The 24,583-nt window shown below is 43.9% G+C and overlaps 1 protein-coding gene across 4 annotated transcripts in view; it reads left to right on the top strand.

Moving 5' to 3' along the window:
• Positions 1–24,583, top strand: part of LOC108049052 (zinc finger protein 704) — a 119,719-nt gene that overhangs the window by 77,544 nt on the left and 17,592 nt on the right. For 2 of the 4 annotated variants that reach the window (XM_017130081.2, XM_017130083.2), the window contains exon 5: positions 24,364–24,417. The exons of 1 other annotated variant lie outside the window; for it this stretch is intronic. In XM_017130081.2, the coding sequence (XP_016985570.2) occupies positions 24,364–24,417 (54 nt within the window). Of the gene's footprint in view, positions 1–14,401; positions 14,435–24,363; positions 24,418–24,583 lie in introns of those variants that run through there. One more of the 4 variants, XM_017130084.2, reaches the window with a different exon arrangement.

Here is a 24,583-nt window from a genome sequence, read left to right on the forward strand (position 1 = left end):
CAGTCGTGTGTATTAATTTCACTCATATGGCTGTTAACCTTGAATTCTGATTAGGAAGCGATTTAAATTTATCTATAAGTCATTTTTCTTCGCTTTGGCACTCGCCTTTCGTTCGCTTTTGCCGCTCGCCTTTATTGAGTTATTATTAAAAGTTAATTATTAATTGTGCTGCTAAAAGCCATTTGGCTCCCCTTCGTTTTGCAACCCTCCACCCCCTCGATGTGCAATTTGTGGGGCATTAACAATTGCAAATGACTTGGCCAAAGTGTCGACATCTTGGCTGCGTTGGTAGATTAGGCAACCCGGCGACGGGCACGGGGCGTATGAGTAATGACTGAGAAGCGAAACAGCTGGGCACAAATGTAATTACACCTTAAGCAGAATAAATGACAGAGCAACTGACTGACAGCCGGGGCAGCCTACACCCAGAACCCCAAGAAACTGCAATCACTGGAAAGGCAGGGGAAAAACAAAAAGGGTTACAAGCTAAAAATGCTTCAAAATAATGGTCAATCTTATCAGCATTCATATAAAACAGTTAACGATGAATCACGACTTGTGTCTGAATATTAGATGATAAAGTAAAATAATAAAAATAAACTAGGATTCGAACAGCTGTAATCTCTAATTTGGACACGAAAAGGTTTACTAAAACTAACAAATGACAAAGGTAATAGGAATGTGCATTGAGTTTATCGAAAAACATTGCTGTAAAATTGGCGAGGTATTTTTAAACAAAACCGCCATTTAAACTTATCGCTAAAGCTGACAAATGTCTCACGTCTTTTGCATTCAACAAGCCAAGGAAATGGCTGCCGCAATCCGTCAAAAGTCAGAAAGTCGGAAAGTCAGTTGCAGGAGTGCCCAGACATGCACACAATCGAGCACTCGTGCGTGGCTGTATCTGTATGGGTGGCACTTCGAGTGTGTGCGTGTGGGAGAAACGAACTCATAAATTTGTCATAATTGCAGAAATTGTGACTAAGGCAAATGGCAATGGGGGAGCAAAACAGAAATGCAATAAAAATATTTCTACATATACTTGTATACCTATGTAGTACGCAGTTAGCAGCGAAAACGGGCGGGGGTCTTTATTGGAAAAATGAATATTTAGTTGGCTTTTCCACGGGGCCAGATCTGTGCCAAGTGCAAATGCAAACGGAAAAGCGGAAAACGGCCAGAGCAACAAATGCAGCGCCAATTTTCATGTTCAAGGTGACAAAACGAAACGAAACAAAACGAAGCGGACACTCGAGCCAAAAGCTTCAGCTCATCGTTTGGCCTCGTTTCCGTTTGGCTTTTGCTTTTGCTTTGGCTTTGCCTGTGTTGTGTATATGCTGCTTTTCTGTTTCTGGCTTGCTGCAGTTTTAACCTGGCCATTTCATGCTATATTTGTCATCACATCGGTACACCATGGCTGGTGAGACGGGGGAGAATAAAAGAGGGAAAGACCACCGCACAGTAAAGTTTTCCCTAGTGCAGTGCCACTTTGGCCCACTGTACCGCTGTCATCCGCATTGGCAGAGCCCGAAAAATAGCGCTTCGCCGAATGCGGAATTTGGCATTGGGCTTGGGGCCCGCGCCTCTGACACACTTAGCCAGCCTTCTGCTTATGGCCAGATTCAATATGTGCACTTGCATGATACAATATAAATATAGATAGGGAAACAAGCGGTGTTATTCGCTTAAAATCGTTGCAGCAATCAGAAGAGAGGCAGTGATTGATGTTGATTTTAGAATTTAGTTCAAGATTAATGCTGTTATAATAACAATGATATTCAAATGTTTATTTTTAAGAGAAAATGTAAGATGAAAATGCAATTAGGCATTAGAAATAAATCAACAGATTAATATTTAAATTATAATAAAAGTAGTGTCCACAAATGCTATTGAAATGCGTTGGCACATTTTTAAAAAAATTATAAGATGTCTTATATTTTCTCTATAAACATAACAGATTCAAAAATAGTTTGGCAAATACTGAGCATTTTTCTTGCATCAATCAATTTAGAATAATATATTATTTTTAATTAAGGGAACGTTAAGAACTGATTCTGATGTTTGATTGTCCTCATTCTCAGCCAGCGACAAGAACAAATTGCTTTGAGCTTTTTACATTGTGGTTAGAGGCATGCAATCGAAATGTTTGCGAAACATCTTTTGGCAAACGTTTGCCACGAGCCCCAAAAACACACACCCAAACACTCTCATTTCGATTTCATTGTGCCACAAGCGAAAAACTTTTAACCCCCCTCCCCACTCACACAAAGAGTTTTCCGAGGGGTCACAATTAGATCAGCAAAATAATAGAAGTGCAAAGAGCCGAAAGAGGGCAGCCCGGCGAATTGGCCTAGTTTCGTGGCACGGTACACAACAAAATGGCGGCCCTTGCAACTGTTGTCGTGGCTGTACTTTTTCACCAACACTCTCTTGTGCCACGTGTGTGTGTGTGCAGTTTTCTAGGTTAACGCACACAGAGACACAACGAATGCGGATGTAGATGCGGATGCCACACTGTTGCAGCAAAAATACGTTGCGCCGGCCGGCAAAAAGCGAATGTTGCGCAACAACCGCTAGCCATGAAAGTGCATTTCGCTCGCTCGCTCTCTCTCTCGCTCTTTCTCTCTCTAATTTTCGCCATGCGCACTTGCTCACTTGCTCATTTCCCTCACTTCCGCTCCACACACACACATATAGTTTCTGAGATAAGTGACGATGATGCACAAATGGTGGAAAAAGGGGTTGGGATGTGGGAGGTGCAACGGCACGTGTTCGCACACCAATGCAATCCGCTTTTGCATTTGCTTTTACTGTGCTTTTGCGGCTCTGACGTCGTCAATGCCGGAAAATGGGAAATGCAAAATGGAAAATGGCAAATCTGGCCACAAATTGTTTGTTGGTCTTAAGCCATTTGTATTAAGCTTCCTCTGCTGATGTCATTCCTCATCGTGCCCAATTAAAGAACACTTCCCCAGATGTCTCCTATCTCAAAGCCATTGATCGCCGACAAACCACTTAATTTAAAACGCTTTAATTTATTCCTCTCGCAATTCGCTCATAATGAGCTGCATTCAGATAGAGCAAATAATATTTATGAGATTTATTCGGTTGCTAAATCATTGGGCTAATGACAACACATGTATTTTCGCTCATACTTAAATTTCCATTTATTTCGTGAGACATTCACAAACAAAGCAGAAGAAATATCAACCATAAATCTGAACGTTTCACTTGGCAAAGTGGAGATTTGGCACTGTGTTTTCTTCCCATTAATTGTACAATAAACAATTTGGAAATGTGAATGCATCGCCGGTGAAATTGTTTTGCGGTCGATTCACTTTTCATGGCTAATTAATTTTCGCATTGCGCAAAATGAATTAATAACGCAAAATGCCATGAATATGCAAACGTGCGAGTGTGCTCCCCTGTCTCCTCCACCTCCCACCCCCCTCCAAAAACATACATATCTTGGCATACCAGTATACATATGTTTATAAGATATATATATATTTACGTGCATGTGTATATATATCGAAAATTTATTGTTGGCATCGCCGCAGTCGCCATAATTAAAAGCCAAACAAGCGGCAGCAGCGACTTCAGCCCGGCAGGTGATTTCATTTGCAAGTCGCTCTCGGGCGCAGTTTTGTTGCTTTCTGTTTTGGTTTTTGATATGGCAATCTTCGTTAATTATACGCTTAGTTGACTGATCGGGTTGGGGTGTTGGTGGCGTTACTGGAGATCCGAGGGGGCGGCAGTGGGTGTTGCTGTTTGCCCAGTGGGAAAACAAATGCACCCCGGCAAACAATGGAGCGCCAAGTGCTCTGCTTACATCACTGGTACTCAGCGAATGACGGGTCCTCGGGGGAGGGGGGTTTGCCAAACAAATGCTCTTCACACACACCTGTGCACTTTGCTTTATTTGACAGGGTACTTGTGTGAACTAATACCCATCGTTTCAGCAACTGATAAATTACTAAAAATACTCTTTCACAATTTAATCAGTTTTTCTTAGCAATACCTATTGTAAAATAATGATTTTAACCAAAAACATTGCAACTATCTTTTTAAACTTAATTTCCATCAAAAGTTCGACTTTCAAATAGTTCTTACATCTTTCATTAATCCCTATTCTTAAATAGCTGAACACTATTATATGATATACCTTTGTTTCTTTTTAACGTGTTATGTAAGTGGTTTTAGTGAACCTTAAACACCTTTTATTTTTATTATTTGCTATGTATAGGTTGCTCTTTAAAATGTATTTTTCATAATACCCAACTATTCTTAAAATCAAGTTTGTTCAAAACACAAGAGTTGAAAAGTCATATTTTAAATATTAGAAAAGTTAAAAAACAAATGAAAAGTAAAGTTTAAATATGATATGTCATTTTGATTTGTGATGGATCTTTTTTTTTGTGTGCGCAACAAGCGCTAGGCGTGGGCGGAAAAGACAGCAACAGCTCGTTGACATTTGCATTTTGGGGGCGGATCAGAGGGGGCGGAGAGGTGGGAGGCCGGCTTAATTAAAGCAGAGCAACGACGTCGGCACGCCTCAGAGCTTAAAATTCTCTGCGTCGTTACAAGTTTTGCGTACTCATACATATAGTACATATATAGATGCGCACCCCCAACCCGATGCCACCCACACCCCCACCGCCCATTCCGCCCCTCCCCCGCTGATGACAGTCGCTGAAGCGAGGCAATTGTGGGCGGGAAGCAGCAGAACTGCATTAAAATTCAAATGCCGGCAATGTCAGGGCAGAAAGTGCGGAGCAGCCATGGCATTTGGCTTAATGTAATGGACGAACGGGGGAAAAGTCGAGCTCGACAAATAACGCTTTTGGATGTGGAGGAGCAAAGGAAAAATAATAAGATATATTTCTCGCTCACCATAAATCACGACTGCATGAGGAATACATATAGTCATGGCAGTGTGGTCATAATTTATATTTTTAAAGCTCGTTCACCACGCAAATCAACACATTTCGGTACATCTTGCCAAACAAATAATTCTCCACAATGTTTGCAACAAGTCAGAGCCAATTAATTTCCACCTAAGCAGCAAACATGACAGAATCCCTCTGTCTTCTTTTTTGTTTGCTTATTTTTTGCATACCAAATTTGTCATGACAACAAATACAGCTGCCAAAGAAAGCCCCATCGGTTGGTTGACCAAAGGCTGAAAACCGGGGGAAAAGCAGAAAAGTTGGGCAAAGTTAGCGGCAAAGGCAAAATGCCGACAAACAAACACAGAACACACACACACAGCGCATGAAGGAATTGCAAATGTATTCAAGGTCAGGGCAGACATGAAAAACGAGAAAAGCCGACTGAGGCAGCGGCAGAGCACCACCCACCCCCCAAGCACACACACACCTACGAAAATCAATATGGCAACACTTTTAAGGGTTGCGGCGAAAAACCCACGCAGCCCTTTCCTTTCCCTTCCTCACCCCCTCCCCCTCCCCTGACCCGTGAAAAAGTGGAAAAGAGGAGCAGCAACGTCATCAGAGTGGTTCAGTGGGTCGTCACAAATAACGCTTCGGGTTTCCCGCGCATTTTCCACTCTCTCGCTAAGAGAAATTGGAGCCGGGAAACACTGCGCAGGCTTATCTCTCTCTGTATATCTCCTTTCCCAGCTCTTTTGCAAAAAAACCCAAGGCGAATTTTAAATCGGGAATGCTTTTAATTATAGCCCGACCCACGCTCTTCCACTCTCCAGACTTTAGCATGTAATTAAGTCCGGCCAATTACACGCAGCAACAACAGCGAATTGCAAATTGAGTTTGCCAGCAAATCGATGGGATTTCAAGGTTAGCTTGCGTGACATTTTCCCAAGCAACAATTCATTTTTTGGGGGGTCTAGCGGGTAATTGGAAAAGTTGTCGAGACCGCGGATGCACCCCAAAGTGTAACGCGCTATAAGTAAACCCCAAGTAAAAGCAAAAACCTGTGCGTTGCGTGCGCCATCATCATTATGGTGATTGTTTGTATTAAAATGGCGACTGGCTGTCGTGGCGTATGAGCAATATTTGATTTATATATCGATTTTTGCCAGCACAAAGGCCGGGCCTTGCAAACCAGTTATTATCATAATTATTGAAAGCGGCATTTCCAATGCAAAATGCAAATCTATTTCTTATTCAAATTGCCGCATTACCATATGACATCTCCTTTTCGCTCTTCTAATTGCAGGTGAGTAATTTTTCGCTTTGGACAGGCTAATGTCTTTAATTGACTTCTGTGAGTAGAACGCATATGTATCCATAAAAAGCCACTTATCTGCATTTATCCACTTTATTATTAAACATATCCGTGTGGGCAGTGCGGGCAAAGCGAAACCTTGACATGTCAGCGTCGAGTCTTGCAAATGAATGGTGTCTTAATACATTCGACTGGATTGGAAAGTTGCCCCCATCCATGGCAACCGGGGTCCATGCTCCCAAAAGTATGCTTGATCCTTCAGCCAGCTCGCCTCGATTGTTTTAATTAGCATAATGACACTTGGCTGCGTCTAGACAGACAGAGTCCGGAAAATCCGGGTTTATTCCTTGGTTTCACCACCACTTACTGATTCATGAATTACGATTTTTGCCGGCCTTTAATTCGGAAAACGAAAAATACTCAGATTCATAAATCATGGCCATATCCGCGAAAAATGCGTTTTGATGCTGCTTTCCTCCAATTAAACGAAAAGTATAAATCAGAAATGTTTGGCCAACCATTTTGTGCAAACAATGCAATAAAAACTGTTTGCTTAGCTGGCATAAACTTTAGATATCTAATGGGGAAAAAAGCAGAAGAAATGATATTACCGGGTCGGAAATTTTCCCTTTATTTACTGCCTGGCAACCGAATTGCGAATGCAGTTCCAGGAATGGCTAATCAATGCCCGAAACAATTAGTCATGAGTAGAACCTCCCGTAGTGAGAGTCAGTGAGCTGAAATTTTCAGCGGCGTGAATTTCGCGAATAGCTCACAGATACTCACGCGCTCACACACGCACACACACGCACACCCGGGGCCTAATAATAATCATAATAATAAAATAAAAACCGCTGGCCACTTGGCCTTGGACTAGGTTGATTGCATTCTAGCGGTCAATGCCGCCGCCGGCGTCGTGAAAACGATCGCTCAGCAGCTATCTCTTTCCCGTTGCGTTTTAATTTCTTACCTCTTATTCCCTCTCGCTGCTTCTGTATTAAAATTATTTGTATTTATTTGTATTTTCGTATTTTGCAATGACAAAAGAAAAATATCGGAGAAGCCAACAAACAACTTGTTGTTGCCCATACATTTCAAAATCAACAACAGCAGCAGCAACTATTTATAAAATGCGCCGGCCTGGTCAGAGTATCTCTCGCTCGTGTGTGTGTGTGAGAAGTATCTCTGGCTGTCCCAGTGTTCGCATTACGGATATTTGTATCTGTATCTCAACCCATACGTCTATCTGTATTCGTAGCTGTAGCTGTAGCTTTTTGGTGCCCGTGCGCGACTTGCAATGCCGGAAAGCAATAGCAAACGTCGTCAGAGCGGCGTTGTGACGCCAGCCAAGCAATTCGCCGCCTGCCAATGACGACAGTGCTCGTCGAGTATCTTTTGGATACATTTCAAAACAAAAATAACACAACCAGATCCGCTCTTCGCCGGTTTACCTTTGAATGGCATTTGCATAACAAGTGTCAGGCCCCGCCAACCCCTTCCATAAAACCCAGAACCCAGAGCCCAAGATCCCAGATTTCAGATCCTTTGCCCCGCACATAAATAATTCAGATTTCAGTTTTCGACGGCTGTTTCCAGGCCACAGTGCATTCAACCGATGCCAACTGCTAAATGCGAACTGCGAATGCGAAATGCGGGAGGTTCATTCGCTTTTGGCAAATATTTACCTGTGCCATAACTACGGGCCAGTATTATTAACTGTATTTTTCCGAGAGCTACTTTCGAGTATTCTAATTAAATTGGGGCCCTCCTCTCGCCCGTTTATGTTTCCTGTTTTATTTTTTTTTTTCGGCTAACCAGCAGCATCGAATGATAAATTACCACTAAGTGTGTTTGCTCGTACCTAATCGGTTTTGGATACGCTCAAGATCACGTCATCGTCGGAACAGGTTGCAATTGATGGGTCGGTCGGTAGCTGGAGAAATAAAGTATTTTACTGCTGCGATTCGTGATGGCCCGTAGAACCGCTTTCTCCGAAAGATAAGCGGACAACCTTGACGCCGTGTGCAATCGGTCAGGCCAAAAATACGATTCGGTGTGGGCATACGTCTGATTTGGCCTTGCAGTGTGCTTTGGCTTAGAGTGCTTTTGGCCCATGACTTATGGCCAGAGGTGTTGTTCAAGGCCCACTTCCGGTTCGGGCCAACCTGCATGTGGGCGCAACAGCTACCTCAGGTGTTCAGATATTCAGGTGTTCCACTGCTCAAATGCTCAAATGCTCAGATGATCGGCTAGTCCGGCATGATGAATGACTGCAGCATTTATAAATATACGGAGCAGCCATCATCATAATGAAATAAGCTAAGCATAACAAATGCGTCGAAATATTTGCGACAGGTTGCAATAGCCGACAAACAAAACAGAGAACGAACAAAAAGGGGGAAAAAATTATATAAAATCGGCAAGCGAAAACACCGAGGCAAAAACTCGAGTCACTCAATGTGCATGGCCTTGAAGATTTCGCTGCAAAACAACCAAAAAAAAAACCACACGGTGAATATCATAAAAATATTCGCACAAAACACAACTCGCAAATAAAATAAAAAAAAGATTATAATGAAAGCCACTAATTTGGCAGAAAGGAAAAAAATAAATGCATAAAATCTGAATAGTACCAGGGATTAACTGGCAATTTGCATCGGCTTGATGAGCATACAGGGTTTCATAAGCTTATTGATTTGTCATTAGCAGAGCCCCACCAATTAAACCCTAAATTTATTATTAAAGAATTATAATAATTAACTTCGACAAATTGCATACGGCACATACGTATTTTCACCTCGTCTCAATTTTCAATTATGGTTTTTTAATCGTGTTTTAACCGGTCAAGTGGCTTTGGCCAAAATATTGATTAATTGCAGTCAAGGGGTTAATAGGATTACAAATTGTTGTTGTTCTTGTTGATGTTGTTGGTGGTGGTGGAGCTGATTCTGCTGCTGTTGCGGCGACCGCACGCTAGATGGCGTGTCGGCGCGACTCGTCAACGTTTTTGACAAGTCAACAACAACGTTTGACTGCGGCGGAGATTGATGGCGAATGAGTTGGCACCTGCCATTGGCCTTTAAGCCGCTAACCGTTTGCAAATCTCTAAAGCCTGCCAAAACCTTGCCAAAATGTTTGCCTGTCCGTTTGGCAGTTGGCTTATACTGGATGCGGTTTCACCGGCAACCAGCGACCATTAACATGAAAACATGAAATCTGTTGATCTGCGGTTTCTTAGTCATTGTCATTTGCATTTCCTTAGCCATGATTTGATTACACGCGCTCATGTTATTATTTGTGAAACTCTACCGCAGCGATTGTGTGTGCTGGCTCTTTTGTTTAGACAACACAACACAACACAGCACAACGGGAATTTCCATTGCACTCTAATTGCCACTGTAGCACCGCGCGGCAACAATTGCAAAAAGCTTCATCATCATTACACGGGCGCTTTTTTTGCAGCTTTTGCTATTGGCGTCAAGCCGTCTGAGTCGAACGGCTTTTCCAGCCATTCACTATTCAGTACCCACTCGCATGCATTGCCCCTCGACAACTGGCTATTAGCCATCATATGACTGTATCTGTTTATTTTACAACATGTGCCACAATTAGGCAGAGCCCAGTTTTTGTCTTACCAATATTGTTTTACCTTCTAGCGGTTATCTCGCTAGCCAGTAAGCCGGCTAATTATTGCTTTATGACTCGGAACCCTGCACCCATAAATCCCGCCCAAACTAGCGCAGTAAATAATTACACAAAGACCAAAAGTCGGGGGACATTGCGTGCCATTTCCACCTGAAAAGCGTAAATTATAGCGCTATTTATTTATGCTGCTGTTACTGCTGCTGGTTTTATTGCCCTGTGTGTGCCAGTTGCATTTGTTTAAAATGCCATTTGACAAACATCAAAGTCGTTAAATGTTACTTTGACATGTCGCGAACGTGGCTCTCTGGGGGGGAGGAGGATTGTGGGTGGTCTTATGGCCAATTAGATGAGTGAAATGTCGGGGAACTGCACAGTGAACGGGGAAAAACCCCGCTCGCAGTGCAATTTCACAATTGTGAGTAATGCACAAACGGTCGGCCAACAGAGCCAGCTTATCGCTAAGGGGAAAAAATGAGCTCTTGACCAAGTTTTCGATTCAAGTGACTGCAGGGAATATTTCGTTTCACATAGATTTGCAATTACATTAAAGTGCCCTCTTTCTTTCACTCGACGGATAAACAAAATGCCGCTCACAGCACAGGATACGGAAATAAAGCGTCAAAGCTGGCAGGGCCACAAATAAATGGGAATCTAGTTTGCTGACACGGCACAAAGGATGCTCCATTCTCTCCTTCTCTGGGAAAAAAGGGACCCGCTGACATTTCCATTCCATTCCAAACCCCCCTGCCATTTGATATAGACATCGCATATAGACAGTTTTCCCCGCAGGTCATTCGGCATATATATGTCGAAAAGCCAGAGCTAAATCCTGGTCAGCAGCGCTCCCCTTTTTTCGCTTTTCCTATCCTCTATTCACGGTTTCCCAGCCCTGCCCCTTTTTAGGGGCGTTGCCATGGAAAAGCATTTTGTCAACGCGACAGGTGCTTAAATATTTAAAAAGCCAAAGCCCTGTGTTGTTGTCAGGTGTTGGCCAAAGGTAAAAATAAATGATGCTTCGGTCACTGGATGGAAATTAAGGCATAGGAAACCAAGGACCAAAGAGGCCTGAAAATAGAATGTTGGGCGTGACAAAAGCGAAATGGCCTGGAAGGACCCGACTTCAGACTTAAATTCTATTAAATTCCTTCCTGGTCTGGCTGCTGAAATACGAACACAAATCGGTTTAGACAGCAGCGAGCTTCTGATTCCGATTGTGCACTTCGAGCGGCTAATGAGGCGTGACATTGATGATGACTCGGGCATGCTGGAATCGGCGGATCATTTGTAATGTGTCATGATTATGCAATATTCGTGCAACAATTACCGCGAGGCATTTGCATAAAAAGCGGACGCCCGTAGCCGTTCGGTGGCAATTTTCCACTCAGAAGCGGGCCAGCTTCCTAGCCGAGGGCCGTTTTGGCCAACAGGAAGCTGCTGAGTTGGCCAAGACAGGCCAGCGTCTCTGGAGAGCTGCTGCGCATGCGCCGCCGCGCCGAGTGACAGGCCAGCTTGGACAGAAGACCAAGGACAGAGGACAGTGGACAGTGGACCAGGGACAGATCCCGGGACAGAAACGGAGACAGAGCGAACCGGCCGGCTGCCGGCGGCTGTGACAGCTGTTGATTGATGAATCCTACAGCCTGCCCCCGAGGCTGCCCCACGGGTCTTCAGTCTTCGGTCTCCAGTCTTCAGTCTGCCAGTCCAGCGTTCCAGTCCAAGACTTGCCTGATGTCTCTGCGATCTGCCGGCCTCTCGAACTCTCTCTCCACGCCAAAGATTGATGATGACGCAAGCCCCTGGCCGAGCTTCTCCCCGTTTTATAGCCGCGCATGTGCAATAAACACTTCTAATTGTAATTAATGAGGCGATTGTTTAGTTTTTATGTGTTGATTTTTTCTGATTTACCGCCCTGCAGTGCAGTGCATCCCAGCAACTGCCCACCGACTAAATGGAGCATTGAACTTGAATAGAATACTCTTCTGAAACTACATCTATACTTTGTTTTCGTGATGACAAAACCCTGTTGAAGGGTATAGAAAGCAGAAGGCATTGGCCAAGTTCTCATTCTCATTCTCGTTCTCGTGTGCCGCTGACTTGTTTTTCGTTACATTGAACTTGATGGCCATTTTGCTCTGGTCTAGGCCCTTGGTTCTCCCTCCATTTATTTTCATCCTTTAGCCAACTTCTTGGGGTCTTCAGCTATCGACGGAGATTTATCTTAAATGCTGCGTTTACCGGGCTCTTTTCTCAGCTGCCTTTTTCTTTGCCTCCCAATTCTGGCCTTCTTAGCTTCGTGTTTTCGTATATTGGCAAACACTTTTCGGCCTGGCTCAAATTAATGGCCCCGGGGTGCGCCTAATGATCCCCACAAACGACAAACGGCAAACTGCAAACGGAGTTCGGTCCAATGAAAATGTCAGCCCAGGCGCTTTTTATTTGCTCTAGCCATGCCATGTTGTAGTTGCTTGTCTGTGGCAGGAGTACTACCAAATATGTTTAACAAAAATCAAAATAATTGCATTACTGACGCGTCACGCCAGGGGGGCGTTGGGCCAAGAAGGGGGCGTGGCATGTGTGTGTTGACATGGCGCTTTGCATGCGACCCGCATATAAATCCCAAATAAGTGAGGAGAGGAGGGGGGTAACTAAAAGGGGTCAAGCGGCCGAGTAATTTCCAGGAAAGTAATAGAAACGTTTCAAGGGGCCTCCTACAGTTGCATATCGAAACGATATGCCCAATCTGCTGCACTTTCCCCCACGAATTGATGGGGCCATTGTGTTGCTCTTGTCTTGACTCTTTTGTCAGCATTAACATACGTAAGTGTCAGCTGGATGTTGCTACTGTACAGCCAGCATGTTGCTGCTGGGTCGCCGATGTTGCTGCTGTTGCTGCTGATGCTGTTGCAAGGGGGCAAAGAGGCCAATTGATTTATCGTGACAATGAGTGCAGCTCCCGAGCTTCGCTATCGATGTGTAAATTTGAATTTCGTGGCTCATAAAGCGGACAATGGAGACGGCGGTGAAAGACAAATGTGGCAGCCACAGATTGTTGTCGGCAACATGTTGCTCTTGCTCTTGCTGTTGTTGCTGCTGCTGCTGCAGTTGCTGTTGCAGTTGCCGCAAAAGTGAATGCCCTCGCGGTGACGTCACGAGTGCAATCCAGTTCCAGTTTTCCCATTTCCCATTTCTCATTTCGCGATTCTCATTTCTCGTTTCTCATTTCTCGCCTGGCTGCAATTATCGGGGCCCCGAGTGCAGCGCGAACGATGAGCAAAATACAAAATCCAGAAGAAATATGAAAAGCAAAACAAACTGCACGAAATCAAAACAAAAGCCCGGGCAAGAGGGGCACTATCGAGTGGAACGAACTCTGTTGCACTCTACGGCTTTCAACGGGCCACTGTGGGAAAGGCAATGTGCCGGGTCGACGGGTGTTGAAGTGGAACGTAGCGAATGAGCAGGCCGATCGCCAGGAACGGCGGGGGGGCAGGAGGGGGGTGGCGTATCCGGGGATACTACACTATACACTATACTATACGATGACTAAATGCAACAAGCGGCGACTTTCGCATTCGCATGTGGTGGTAAGCTAAAGTTGATGAGCAACTTCAATGGCAAGTGGCAGCGGCAGCAGCAGCAACTTATCTGCAGCAGCAACATGCCAGTGTATGTGGCACACGGGCAACAGCAGCTGGCTGCACTGTAAAAAAAAAATGTATATATCATAGGATGATCAATTTGATGCAGTCACATAAAAAGTTGGATTCAACTTTAAATTTACATATAACATATTTATATGGATTAATAACTTTAAATTCAAAATAGGAAAATTATATTTTATTGAGCTAAATCATTATAAATAGTTGGTTTTTTTTGAGAAAATTTATCAATTGAGCTGCGTTTTTTCTCTGTGCTGAGGCTGTTGTTGCTGCTGTGCCGAGTGCCGAAGCACTCGCAAGTTGCACAAACATGTTGCTCACTGGCTCCGCGACATGATTCTGAGGCGCAGATATAAAACCGAAAAACAACAGCAGCAACGACCTGAAAAGCAGCAACATCGCGGATTGGGGATAGCGAGAACAAAAACAATGTTGGGCTAGGTTCCTCCGATGGGCTCCTCTGTACTCCACTGCACTCCACACCACACCACACCACACCACACCACAGCACTCCACTCGACTCCATCGTCATTATTATCATCTGGTTTTGGTCTGGACAATTCTCCTGCCTTCAATCCGACCAACAACTATTGTCCATAGCTGCTTATTTCAGTTGTTGCCTTTGGTTAAGGCTCTTGTCATTGTGGTTGTTGTTGCTTTAATTTAGATGCATCTCGAACAGTTTTTGTTTTTCCTGCTGGCTGCTGGCAAACATGGCCAAAGCCATGAAAAGAAACTTTCATAAGATAAACAAAAGTTATATATGCATATATATGCATGGGCACATATGAGAGCTGGTTGCTAAAAAGGGATTTCATCCGGGGCGAATGTCCCCGGCTAAAATGGACATATTTCCCCCACTAATTGATTCTATTTTCTTTTCTTTTCAGGTGAGTTTTCCCCTCTGATGCTTGAGAATCTGGTTAACAGTAAGTCGTAAATTAAGTGATTGCCCACTCACCCATAATTCTGAGTTTCTGGGTGCGCCCCTTTTTTTGTGGAAATCACAATTCTGAACGAGACAGGAAACAAGGAGCGTAAAAATTGTTCAACCAGCTGCTTTATTCAGATTTTTTTGTTTTTTGCAAATGTTGCACTGGCAATCAACTCATTAGCTTAGGTCGCAAAATAACGCTAAAACAACAGGCACAAAGGCGGCTTGGGAGAAACCGCGTTACGCATTTTTAATTGCCAACTTGGCGCTGCCAGACAAAAACAAAAGGGAACAAATAAAAAAAAAAAAAACACCTCTGGGGCAATTAAAAAATTAAGCAAAATTTCTGCATCAGCTGATGGGTGTGTTTTCGCTGCGGGAAAAAAAAACCAAGCCCAGGGCAATGTCAACGAGGCAGCAGAAGAAGCCGCAGCATTTCCTGCCCAAGAATCGCCCTCTCAAAACTGGTGATTCAAAACAGGGGCGGGCTCAACAATAATAATTAAAGGGGTTTACCCGGAATATAGATTTTAACATTTGGTTTCTAGCATACATTAAATATAGTGTTTAACCAATGAAATTATGGTACCTAACGAGGGATAGATGTCCTTAAATAAGACACAAATCAAACAGTTTGATTTATATAAAACAAAGAATTAAATATAAAGCTTGGAATTTTGATATTAAATAAAATAACTAATATAAAAATGTTTCCAAAATTATTATTTAACGCATTTGTTTGTTTTGATTTGAACCCACGGAAACCGCCACTGTTTTTAATGTTCCAACTTCGATGTGAACGTGGTTGTATAGCCGTAATTTATGCGCCTCTTCGACGCGCTTGCCAATTGCTTCCTCGCGCTGCGTTTTCTTTCTTTTTTTCCCCATTTTTTGTTCTTTTTTTTCCAAGAAGCAGCCGGCATCCAGTCATCCTACAACCGCCCCCGCGTCACATTGCAAAGATTTCTTTATTACTTGGGCACGTTCGTGGTATTTTTTTGCCGCTGTTTTTTCTTCTTATTATTGTTGTTGCTCGGGGTCGAGGCCGGTCATTAATATCCACGCATGGAGTTCACTTCAGTTCGGTGGAGCACGTCCCCTCGTCGTTCCACTTCCACCCACTCCATCCCAGATTCGTTCCAATCTGAATCAGCTGTATGCATAATATTTGTTGTTTGCTGATTCTGTCAGCGTCTTGAGGATCCGCTTCGTCACTCCATCGTCGTCTTCTTCTGCAGCGATTCTTGTCCAGGTCAGTTCTACAAAATATGGGAAGATGTTGCTGCTGTGCTGTCGCTGTTGCTGCTGTGCTCTTGATGTTGCTGCTGTGCTATTGATGTTGCTGCTGTGGCTGGCATACGTGAGTGGCTGGCTGGGCGAGATCTGTTGAGTCCGGAGCTCCAGAGGCTGCTACGATTCTGTCGCCGTTCCAGCGGAGCACGACTTATCAACTTGGTTTCTGTTTCAATAGCCTCTTTCTATAGGTTATTTTCCTCCAGCCGATGTCCATGCGACAACAATCACGAATGCAGCCCGATAATGACAATGGTAATGATGACGATGGTGCGGCTGTGACTGTGTCCTAAATGCTGATAATGATGTTTTTTTTGTTTGCCGGCGATCGCGCACAATGGATTTGCACAGCCTATTTGCTATATATACTATGTACATACATGTTTGACAAAATTCAGTATTCTGCCTAGAAGAACGTTCAAATAATATATTTTAGAGAGAAAAAGTATTTGGGATCATTAGTCTATACAACCTTTGAAACCAAGAATATTCCACCTTTTTCCATGACTACATATGGAACTCATTTAAAAAGAGATAATCTCTCCGAAACCCTTCTTTTTCTTTCTGGCAAACTGAACCCTTTCCCTTGCTAGTTTTTTGGGTTCGCTGTCCTTTGGTCAGGTGGCAGTGTCTTATAGGAGTTACTAGACCCATCCAGCTAGCTGACCATTTTCCTGCTGCCCCAGCTCGGTCTTAATCTTGGCCAGGTTGTTGCTTCTCCACTGCTGCTGCCACTATTGTTGCTGTCTTTTTTGACCGGCCGGCCGGCATTATATCTCATTACAGAGATCAGCATAAATAAGCAGTGAGCACGCCGCACCACCAGCTCGGTTCCTCCGACATCATCAACAAAACGACAGAGGAAGAGGAAGGGGCAGGGGCAGGGGCAACAACAGACAACAACAGCCCACAGCCGGAGGAACGAACGAGCGATTAAGCGATACATTCAGCCATGTTCGTGTATTCCCCACAGAGAGATGGGGCAGGAGAATGGGGCATGGGGCATGGGATGTGGATTGGGGCAGGGTGAGATGGGGACACAGATGGAGAAAGGGCAGAACGCTTGCGTACTCGCCGAGGCAATTGAACTCGATTGCAGCGCGTGAAGGTGGACATGACGATCCCGTTCTCCACTTGGCTCCTCCTCCAGTACCCCTTTCCCCCTCTACATATATACACATCTACCATTCGCGATCCCAAGTAAAATAGAATTTGTTATTGTTGTTGAGGCAGGGCAGTTCCTTGACCACATGCGTCATCATCATCGCGTTCGCCGTGTGCAAAAAACATGATCATTACACACACAGCGCGATTCCCGATTCCCGATTCCTGGACTGGACATAGAGCTGCTGCTGCTGATTCAGATTCAGCATCATCAGCTTCGGCTCTCTGGCTCCGGCCTCATAATTCCCATTCCATGCCCATTCCCCGTCAGCATCGCTCGTTCAGGCGTTTTTAATGATGCGTCAGAATATTGTTTACGCATCATTTTACATGTCGGCAAATGGGAATGGGCTGCAGTTGCAACTTGCAACTGGCAACTGGCAACTAGCAACCTCATAGATACACTCGGCCGGCGAGACTTTGTGTGCTGCCCCGGAGGCAAGTGCTGAATAGATGCTGCTTTTATTCTCCACTAGCTCGGCTATAAAATTATGAAACCCCGTCTGCAGAGAGGTTTGCCAAATTCCATCGTGATGTGTGCATTAAGGCACGAATTAGCCGCCGGTTATGGCTACAATGTTGCCTGCCCAGCTTCGACTATCCGGCAGATGCATTTCCATCCTTATTAGCCGGCAATTTGTGCCAAGAAGAGTATCAAATGAAGCAAAAAAAACACAAAAAAAAGGATCAATGCAAATGCAATAATCCCTGCCTCACTGATAAAACCCCAAAAGTGCAAGTTTAGAATTTATGATTGAGCTCTTAGCTAACCCCCCTTTTCCACCAGAAGCCCGAAAGTAATTCCAATGAAGTTTTCCTGCCCAGGGTTGCCAGTGTGTGTGCTAAAGGAAAAGTGTTGCCATGGCGCCGGGTGCAAACAATATCGAGGTGAATGTGCAACAACTAGGAACTGCACTTTGTTTACATTTCTCCTGCTGTGTTACTTTTCCCCACTTTGGCATTTATGCTTAAGCTTCTGCTTATGCTACTGGTACTGTTCCTCCTCCATCTGCTCCTTCTGCTCCTGCTGTTTTTGTTGTTGTTGTCCTGGCTGTGGAAATTAAGCGAAAAACTTGTCAAAGGCATGTCCTGCCCTGCACCACCGAACCCGCGCACCACCCGCTTGCACCTCGCATAAAGTCAAGTGCGGCGGGCGGGGGAAAAGCAACTTTTCTATCCCAGCCCTTCGGTGCCGACACTGAAAAAAATAGGGAAGTGGGTAACAAGTTGGGTTTATTCATGTAATATATTCAAATTCTTACTATAGAAATTTTTAATTCAGAACCTAGTATATAATAAGGAAATAGCATGTTTTAAATGTGTGTATTGTGTTTTCGACCTAAAACTTGATTGTAGTCTAAGCAATTACCTTTTAATAATACTTTAAATTGTAGAGATTTGTTAGAAAAAAAATATTGTTACATTTCAAGACCTTGTAATATAAATAAATCTTAAATGTCTTAAAATAAAAATAAATAGGTTTCTAAAGAATTTATAACATGTTTTGCTTAACAAACAATATTTACTTAAGATAAGCTTTTCAACCAACCCTATACATTAGAGATTAGATAAAACCAAGTAACTTTATTTTAAACTTCAGTAGGGGTGTTTTCTTCGCAGTGAGCTACTACTGCTTACTTCCCCTGTTTTATTTTCGCCTAGGTTGACATGCAATCCCAGGTACATGTGGAGAGTTCCCTGCCGATTCTTAACTGGGTTCAATGACATACAGGATAAGAAACAGCAACATCGGGCAGCCTACAATCCACCACCACTCGCACATACATATCGTATATATATGTATCCATGTACATATATATAGAACAACAACAACCGGCATTAACTTCGCTGGGGCAAGAGCACAAAACGTAAACGTTGCAAAAAGGCGGCAAGCAAAGGCAAACCCGAAAACAAAGCCATGGCTAAAACGTCCAGAAGCAGGAGCAGGCCAGAAATGGGTAGGACTAGGACGGTGATGGTGGTGTGCAGGGAAAGGGCCAGTAGATCCATGCTGCACTTGAGGTTAAAGGCAGCCAGTAAGCGAACCAAACCGAACCGAAGTTGAGTTGAGTTGAGCTGGGGCAAACCTGTGTACAAATACTCGACATGCACGTCGCCCATTTGCCACTCCACTCAGTATCCTGTTTGCCTAGGCCCGCATCCCCATCTCCATCCCTGTCCCCCTATCCTTATCCATATACCCATATGTTCGAGTTGAATGGATTCCTTTTGCTTCGGCAGCCCGGCTTTTCTTTCTGCATTTTCGGCGAGGGCGAATTACGGCAGGACCTTTTGCACTGCCATCCCCTCTCCTGTTTTCATTGGCCTTACCCAGATTATTAAAATTCCTGCAATATGAAAAGAGTTCAATAAGGTCCAGAATTCCAGATCGAATGCATGAATACTCGGCAAAAGGAATCACAAAGCATAAACCAGGGGTCGATGAAAAGTCTGCTTAAAATACCATGCCGGTATACCTAAGCCGGCTCTGATCCTGATTCAATCCCGACGTCTTGACTTATTGCATTTCTCCTATCGTCAGCAAAAGGTTGGCAGGACAGCTTAGGGGTGCTGATTCAGGGCTCCATTTAAGTTCCCCGCCCGCAGAACCTTTGGGGAAGGGGTGCTTAAATAAAACATGACCATTACCGCTGCATATTAAATAATATATTGAACCGGCCATTAGCTGAGATCGACGCTCGCTGCATTTTCATAACAAAACAATTTACAAAAGGCCACGGCACAAAACCGGAAATCCTTTCCAACTCGCATATGGCACGCAAAACGAAGGCAACTTTTCCACTCACCAATGTTGCCGTTTCTGCCGTTTGTTTGTTGCTGGGTTAGGTGCCCCGGAGCAATTGTTACTGTTGCTGTTGCCGCGGAAAATTGCCGCTTTTAATATTACCTTTTATTTTGCAATTTCTGCCTTTTTGTTGGAGCCTTTTGTAATAATGCAGTGCGCATGTAATAGGAGCCAGGTGCCAGGGTGCCGAGTCGCCTCCATGCATTTATATTCGAATTCGTACTCGTACTCGTACTCGTACCCATTCTCGTATTCCCCGTTGCAGCAATCATTTCCACCTAACCGCCCGCCTGCTGTTGTCATCTGCCACAATTTGTACGCTGTTATTAACTGACATGCTTGCCAGGAGGATTTTTTATTTAGTTTTCAACCTCCGCCACCGGGTCCGATTTTCTTTTTCGTTAGTTTGTATTTTCCGTTTCAATATTAATGGCATGATACAGGGCAATGTAATTCTTTGTAGCGCTTGTCAATTGGCGAGGGCGGCAAAAATGAACCCCGTTCTTATTTGCTTTCCCGCATCGATTAATTTTAATAATATATTCGGCGCACCTGCAATCGGGCATATGCCCTCCCTATATCTGCTTCTATATCTGGAATGAATTTTGAAGTTTTCCAATCAGACGTTGAACTGGCAAAATACGTACATGCTGATCGGCGAAGATAAGGGACGAGTGTAGCGAAGTTTACTGCGCTCTTATCTGATTTTGACCTTCAGTTCGGGAAAACTGCGTTTCTGCACCGGCTGCCTTTGTGCTTAGAAACGGCAGAATTGAAAGTAAGCCAAACTAATCCCCCGTACATCACAGAAATCTATACATACGAAATTTCAAAAAAGCAGAGCCAATCAAACAAAGAAACTTATCGCAAACCCGATTAAATGGGGTGTGGGTGGAAGGGTGGAGGTCTGTTATGGAATTGGAAGAGCGGAAGACCTTTGGCAGACTTCTTGGCAGCCGGCGAGCAGTGGGTAAACAATTGGAATAGTTCTGTTTGCTCTTCGCTTTACAATGCAAATTGTTCGTGGACTGTCTTATCAGTGGCATGCCATAAAATAGATGTTTTTATATGCACTGAAAAACTCAAGCACTCGCATGACACAATGTTTATATTTATACCTTATTGTTAAATGGAAATGGAAGTGGCATTGAAAGCAGCTATGGGGTGGGGCGAGTTCATTGTCATCAAGGTCGTTGCGGCACTTTTCGTCAGTCGAGTGTGAAAATCGCTGCTTAGACTTAGAAGTCTCCTCTCGCCAGACGAACTTTGATAAGCTCATCCAGAACGGCGAAAATAATGTACTGATGCCAGACGAAAAATCGCAAACGCAAACGCAAATAAACCGCAGCCACTTTGCGCGAGTTCATTGCACTGGACATGTGCAGTTCACACTACAATTAACTGCGTTAACATGCAAATTAAATTTAGTTTAATTAAATTATAAACATTCAAATCACAAAGCGAAGAGTCAATGCACTTGAAGCTCAAAGAAATTTAATTTAAAACGAAACAAACACCAGGAAAAACAAAACAAAAGCGATACGCTACGATTCGCGATTGAAACGTAAGGTGTTCGATGCGACCGTCTCTTTCTTCCACCCTCCTGTTATCTCTTTCAGTTAGCATCCTACTACCTTACTCGCTCGACCCAGCCTAACCTTTCAATATTCACGAAAAAATCAACCGTTTTAAAGTGTGTTTAATCTTCTGACAAGGTTTCATTGACTCGCTTAGGCGAAAACTGCAATTAAAATGCAAAATTTTGCACAAGCGGGAGAGAGAGGGAGAGCGATGGGGCGAAGGTGTGCGAAAGAGAGGGGCGATCGGCGGCAAGCGGTTAAAGATTATTTACGAGCCGTTTGTTAGTCACGTTTTTGCAGCAGACGTTGCCCAGGCTTCACTTGATTCGACTGACCGGCAAACACGGCTGCAAATGCAAAAACAACAGCAACAGTCCAGTAAAACATATAGTATAATACAGTTATGGTATAGTATAACATCAAAAAGTGAACGAGGCGCAAAAAAGTGAAGCAAAGCAAACGAAATGGGACAGAAACAAATCAAATCAAATGACACAAAAATGGCAATTTGCAAGGCAAATGGCATAGAATGGACTGAAATGGGAACCCGAAGAATTTCCTTATAGAGGTCATTGCTGATACGTGCTTGCTCTTCCATTCTCGTGTTTTTTTTCACCCTGGAACCCAAACCGTTAGCTTCAAAATGACCTTCGATGTCTAGACGTATTTGACAAAACGCAAAATACAGGCGCACGCTCCAAAAAACACACTCACACAGATTACTCAGACACAAATAATGCGTGATTCTGTTGAAAACTCATGGAGTTTATTCAACTCGCCAATGTGGGCGGAAAAGTGGGTGTGGTGGGTGGCAGAATTTACGAGCGTGGCAAGGACACGACCCCGCCAGTTTCACTTTTATCGGTGGCAGCAATTAGTGGCAGCCAGATAAGGGAATTACTCAGCCGCAGCCATAATATGTTTGATGTTTATAACTCTTATGCGCCGCCAGCCAAAACTAAGCCCTCCGACTTTTAAGCCCAAACTTAAACTTCCCTAAACAAAACAATAACCAGCCAAATCCTTTTCCAACCCCCCACCACCGGTGTTAATGTTTGCCTAGTCCGCTGCCAGCGGGGCTTTTTATGATTTAAGATTTAACTTTTTGCCCTCGGTGCGTGCCAATGACACAATAAAAGTTGCCACAGGCAACGGAGCCTTGGGGGATCCTTGAAACGAGCCACTCGCACGCAGGTCCCGAATCGCAGACGACAACGCACCTTGCCGCCTTCGTCTGCCTTCGAGCCATAAAATTGCCGGGGAGCGGGGATTCAAACTGGGCTGGGATAACTCACAGCTAAAACTTGCTTGAGAGAAAGGAAAAACAAAGAGGAAATGTGGCTAGCAGACTCAAAGATTGAGGCACGACTTTTAAATACCTCAACTGAATTTATAGAAAACAAGATTGTTATTTTAACCCATAGCTAAAACAGTTAGTTAGATAACAAAACAATTTGTATTTTATATTTTTCAATTACACAAAAGCACATTAATAATTTCAAGCACTTAAAGACTGAAGATATAAACACAAACGTTGAATTATTGAATTTTTTTATTAAGTTTTTAAATTAATAAAACTTTTTATACTTCTCACTTTTATAATTAATATGTTGAATGAAGTAGGAATTCTAATTATTTAAATGAATGGCATGTTTTGTAAATTACTAGTTTAGTACTACCCCAGCTTCTTTATAGGGCGTAAAAAGTGCGTGAGTCGGACTCGTTCGATGACTTTGGCCTGGTCTCGTGCCCCGTCTCCTGACTGCCTTTCTATGTGTATCTCTCATTATTTTTGTTTTGGCCAACTGGCTCAGCAGGGCAGCTGGTGCTCGAGCTCCAGCCTCCTTGGCCCAGTGTCAATGGCAGTCGCGAATCGAGGTTGTTGGACCCTCGGCCAAGGCGAACGCCAACGCAGAAGTCCTCGCACTCGTCCTTTTCGGCGAAGCCCCGTGCTGTGCCATATTTTTAGCCTACTTTTCGGCGCCGACCCCGCACGGTCGCCCAAGTATATTTAGAGGTCAATTATCTCGGCCGGGGGGCAATGGCAATGGCAATCCATCACTGGCCAACGCCGTGCGTATGCAACGCTTTCTGCGGCCCACTCACCTCCGGCTAATGATGAGTAATTTCGTTTCATTTTCAGTCAGGCCACGAGCATCTTTAATAACAATTACGATGGCTGAAGTAGCGGGCTGATTTAATCGCAAGCCTTTACTTTTTTCGGCGCGCCAAGGTGGATCGATGGGTGGAACAGGAGGGAGGGGGGCATGGCAGCGGTGTGGGTTATTCAACTTTTGATTAATGGCGGCGCATGCATGACAAATGGCTGACGCGCACTGCACTTGTAATTGTTGCTGCCCGCCATCTCCGCCAGTCATTCAATTAACTAAATTTATAACTCGGTCCCGGCATCTTAGTCATGCATTCGACTTCGACTTTTGTTTTGGGCGCTCTCAATTAAAAACCCAATCCGATTTCCCAGAAAAGCGACTTCCCATGCAATCCTGCAACTGGCCAGTAATTAGCCGCAGTTAACACGAGCAATTAGGGCTAACCGTAGTAATGGCAGTTCGTGAAATCATGTCAATGCCTCGCACTTATCGTTAATCAACGGCCGGCAAACATGAAAATGGCAAAGAGAAAAACCCGGGCCAAACACTCGCATTTGCCGGCGATAGGAATCAGAAAGAAAATGCAGTGCATATTTAGGCAATCCGCAGTGGCAGTCTCAATTTGTTTGCTCACGAAAGTCGGCTAGCAATTTGACCCCGACATGGTAAACTTGGAAATGGGAACACGAGGCTATCTCTCTGCTTCTTTTGTCCTTGCCACATGCGAAAAGTGGGTGGTTGTGGTTGGCATGGGCTGTGCCACTTTTTGACAATTTTCCCTGGCCTCAGCGTGAGCAGCGTTCAATGCCAGCAAAAGTAACAGCAGAATGTACCACGAAAACCAAAAAACCTGGAACTTGTCCTTAACTGGTTTTTCCACAAAAACCTAATATATTTAATTTCATTAAGCAAAAAACTTTTCCAGCAAATTTTCATGAATTCCATACCTCTCGTCTCTTTTCAGGTGAGTGCCATGAAGTCTATTAGCCCGCATATTGGGTCGACCACCATCCAAACTGTAAGTTAACTTTTAAACCGCTTTCGAACAGCCAAACATTTAATGCCCAAAGCTACAATAACAGAAACAAAAACGAGAAGCACTTCAGCTGAAAGGAATAAAAAGTACAAAAATGTATATAGAGGTTTACAAAGTTTGTCGTAAAAAAAAAGAGGCATTGAATGGT

The sequence above is a fragment of the Drosophila rhopaloa genome, unplaced genomic scaffold (genome assembly GCF_018152115.1).
Source record: "Drosophila rhopaloa isolate 14029-0021.01 unplaced genomic scaffold, ASM1815211v1 contig_178, whole genome shotgun sequence".
Taxonomy (NCBI): Eukaryota; Metazoa; Arthropoda; class Insecta; order Diptera; family Drosophilidae; genus Drosophila; species Drosophila rhopaloa.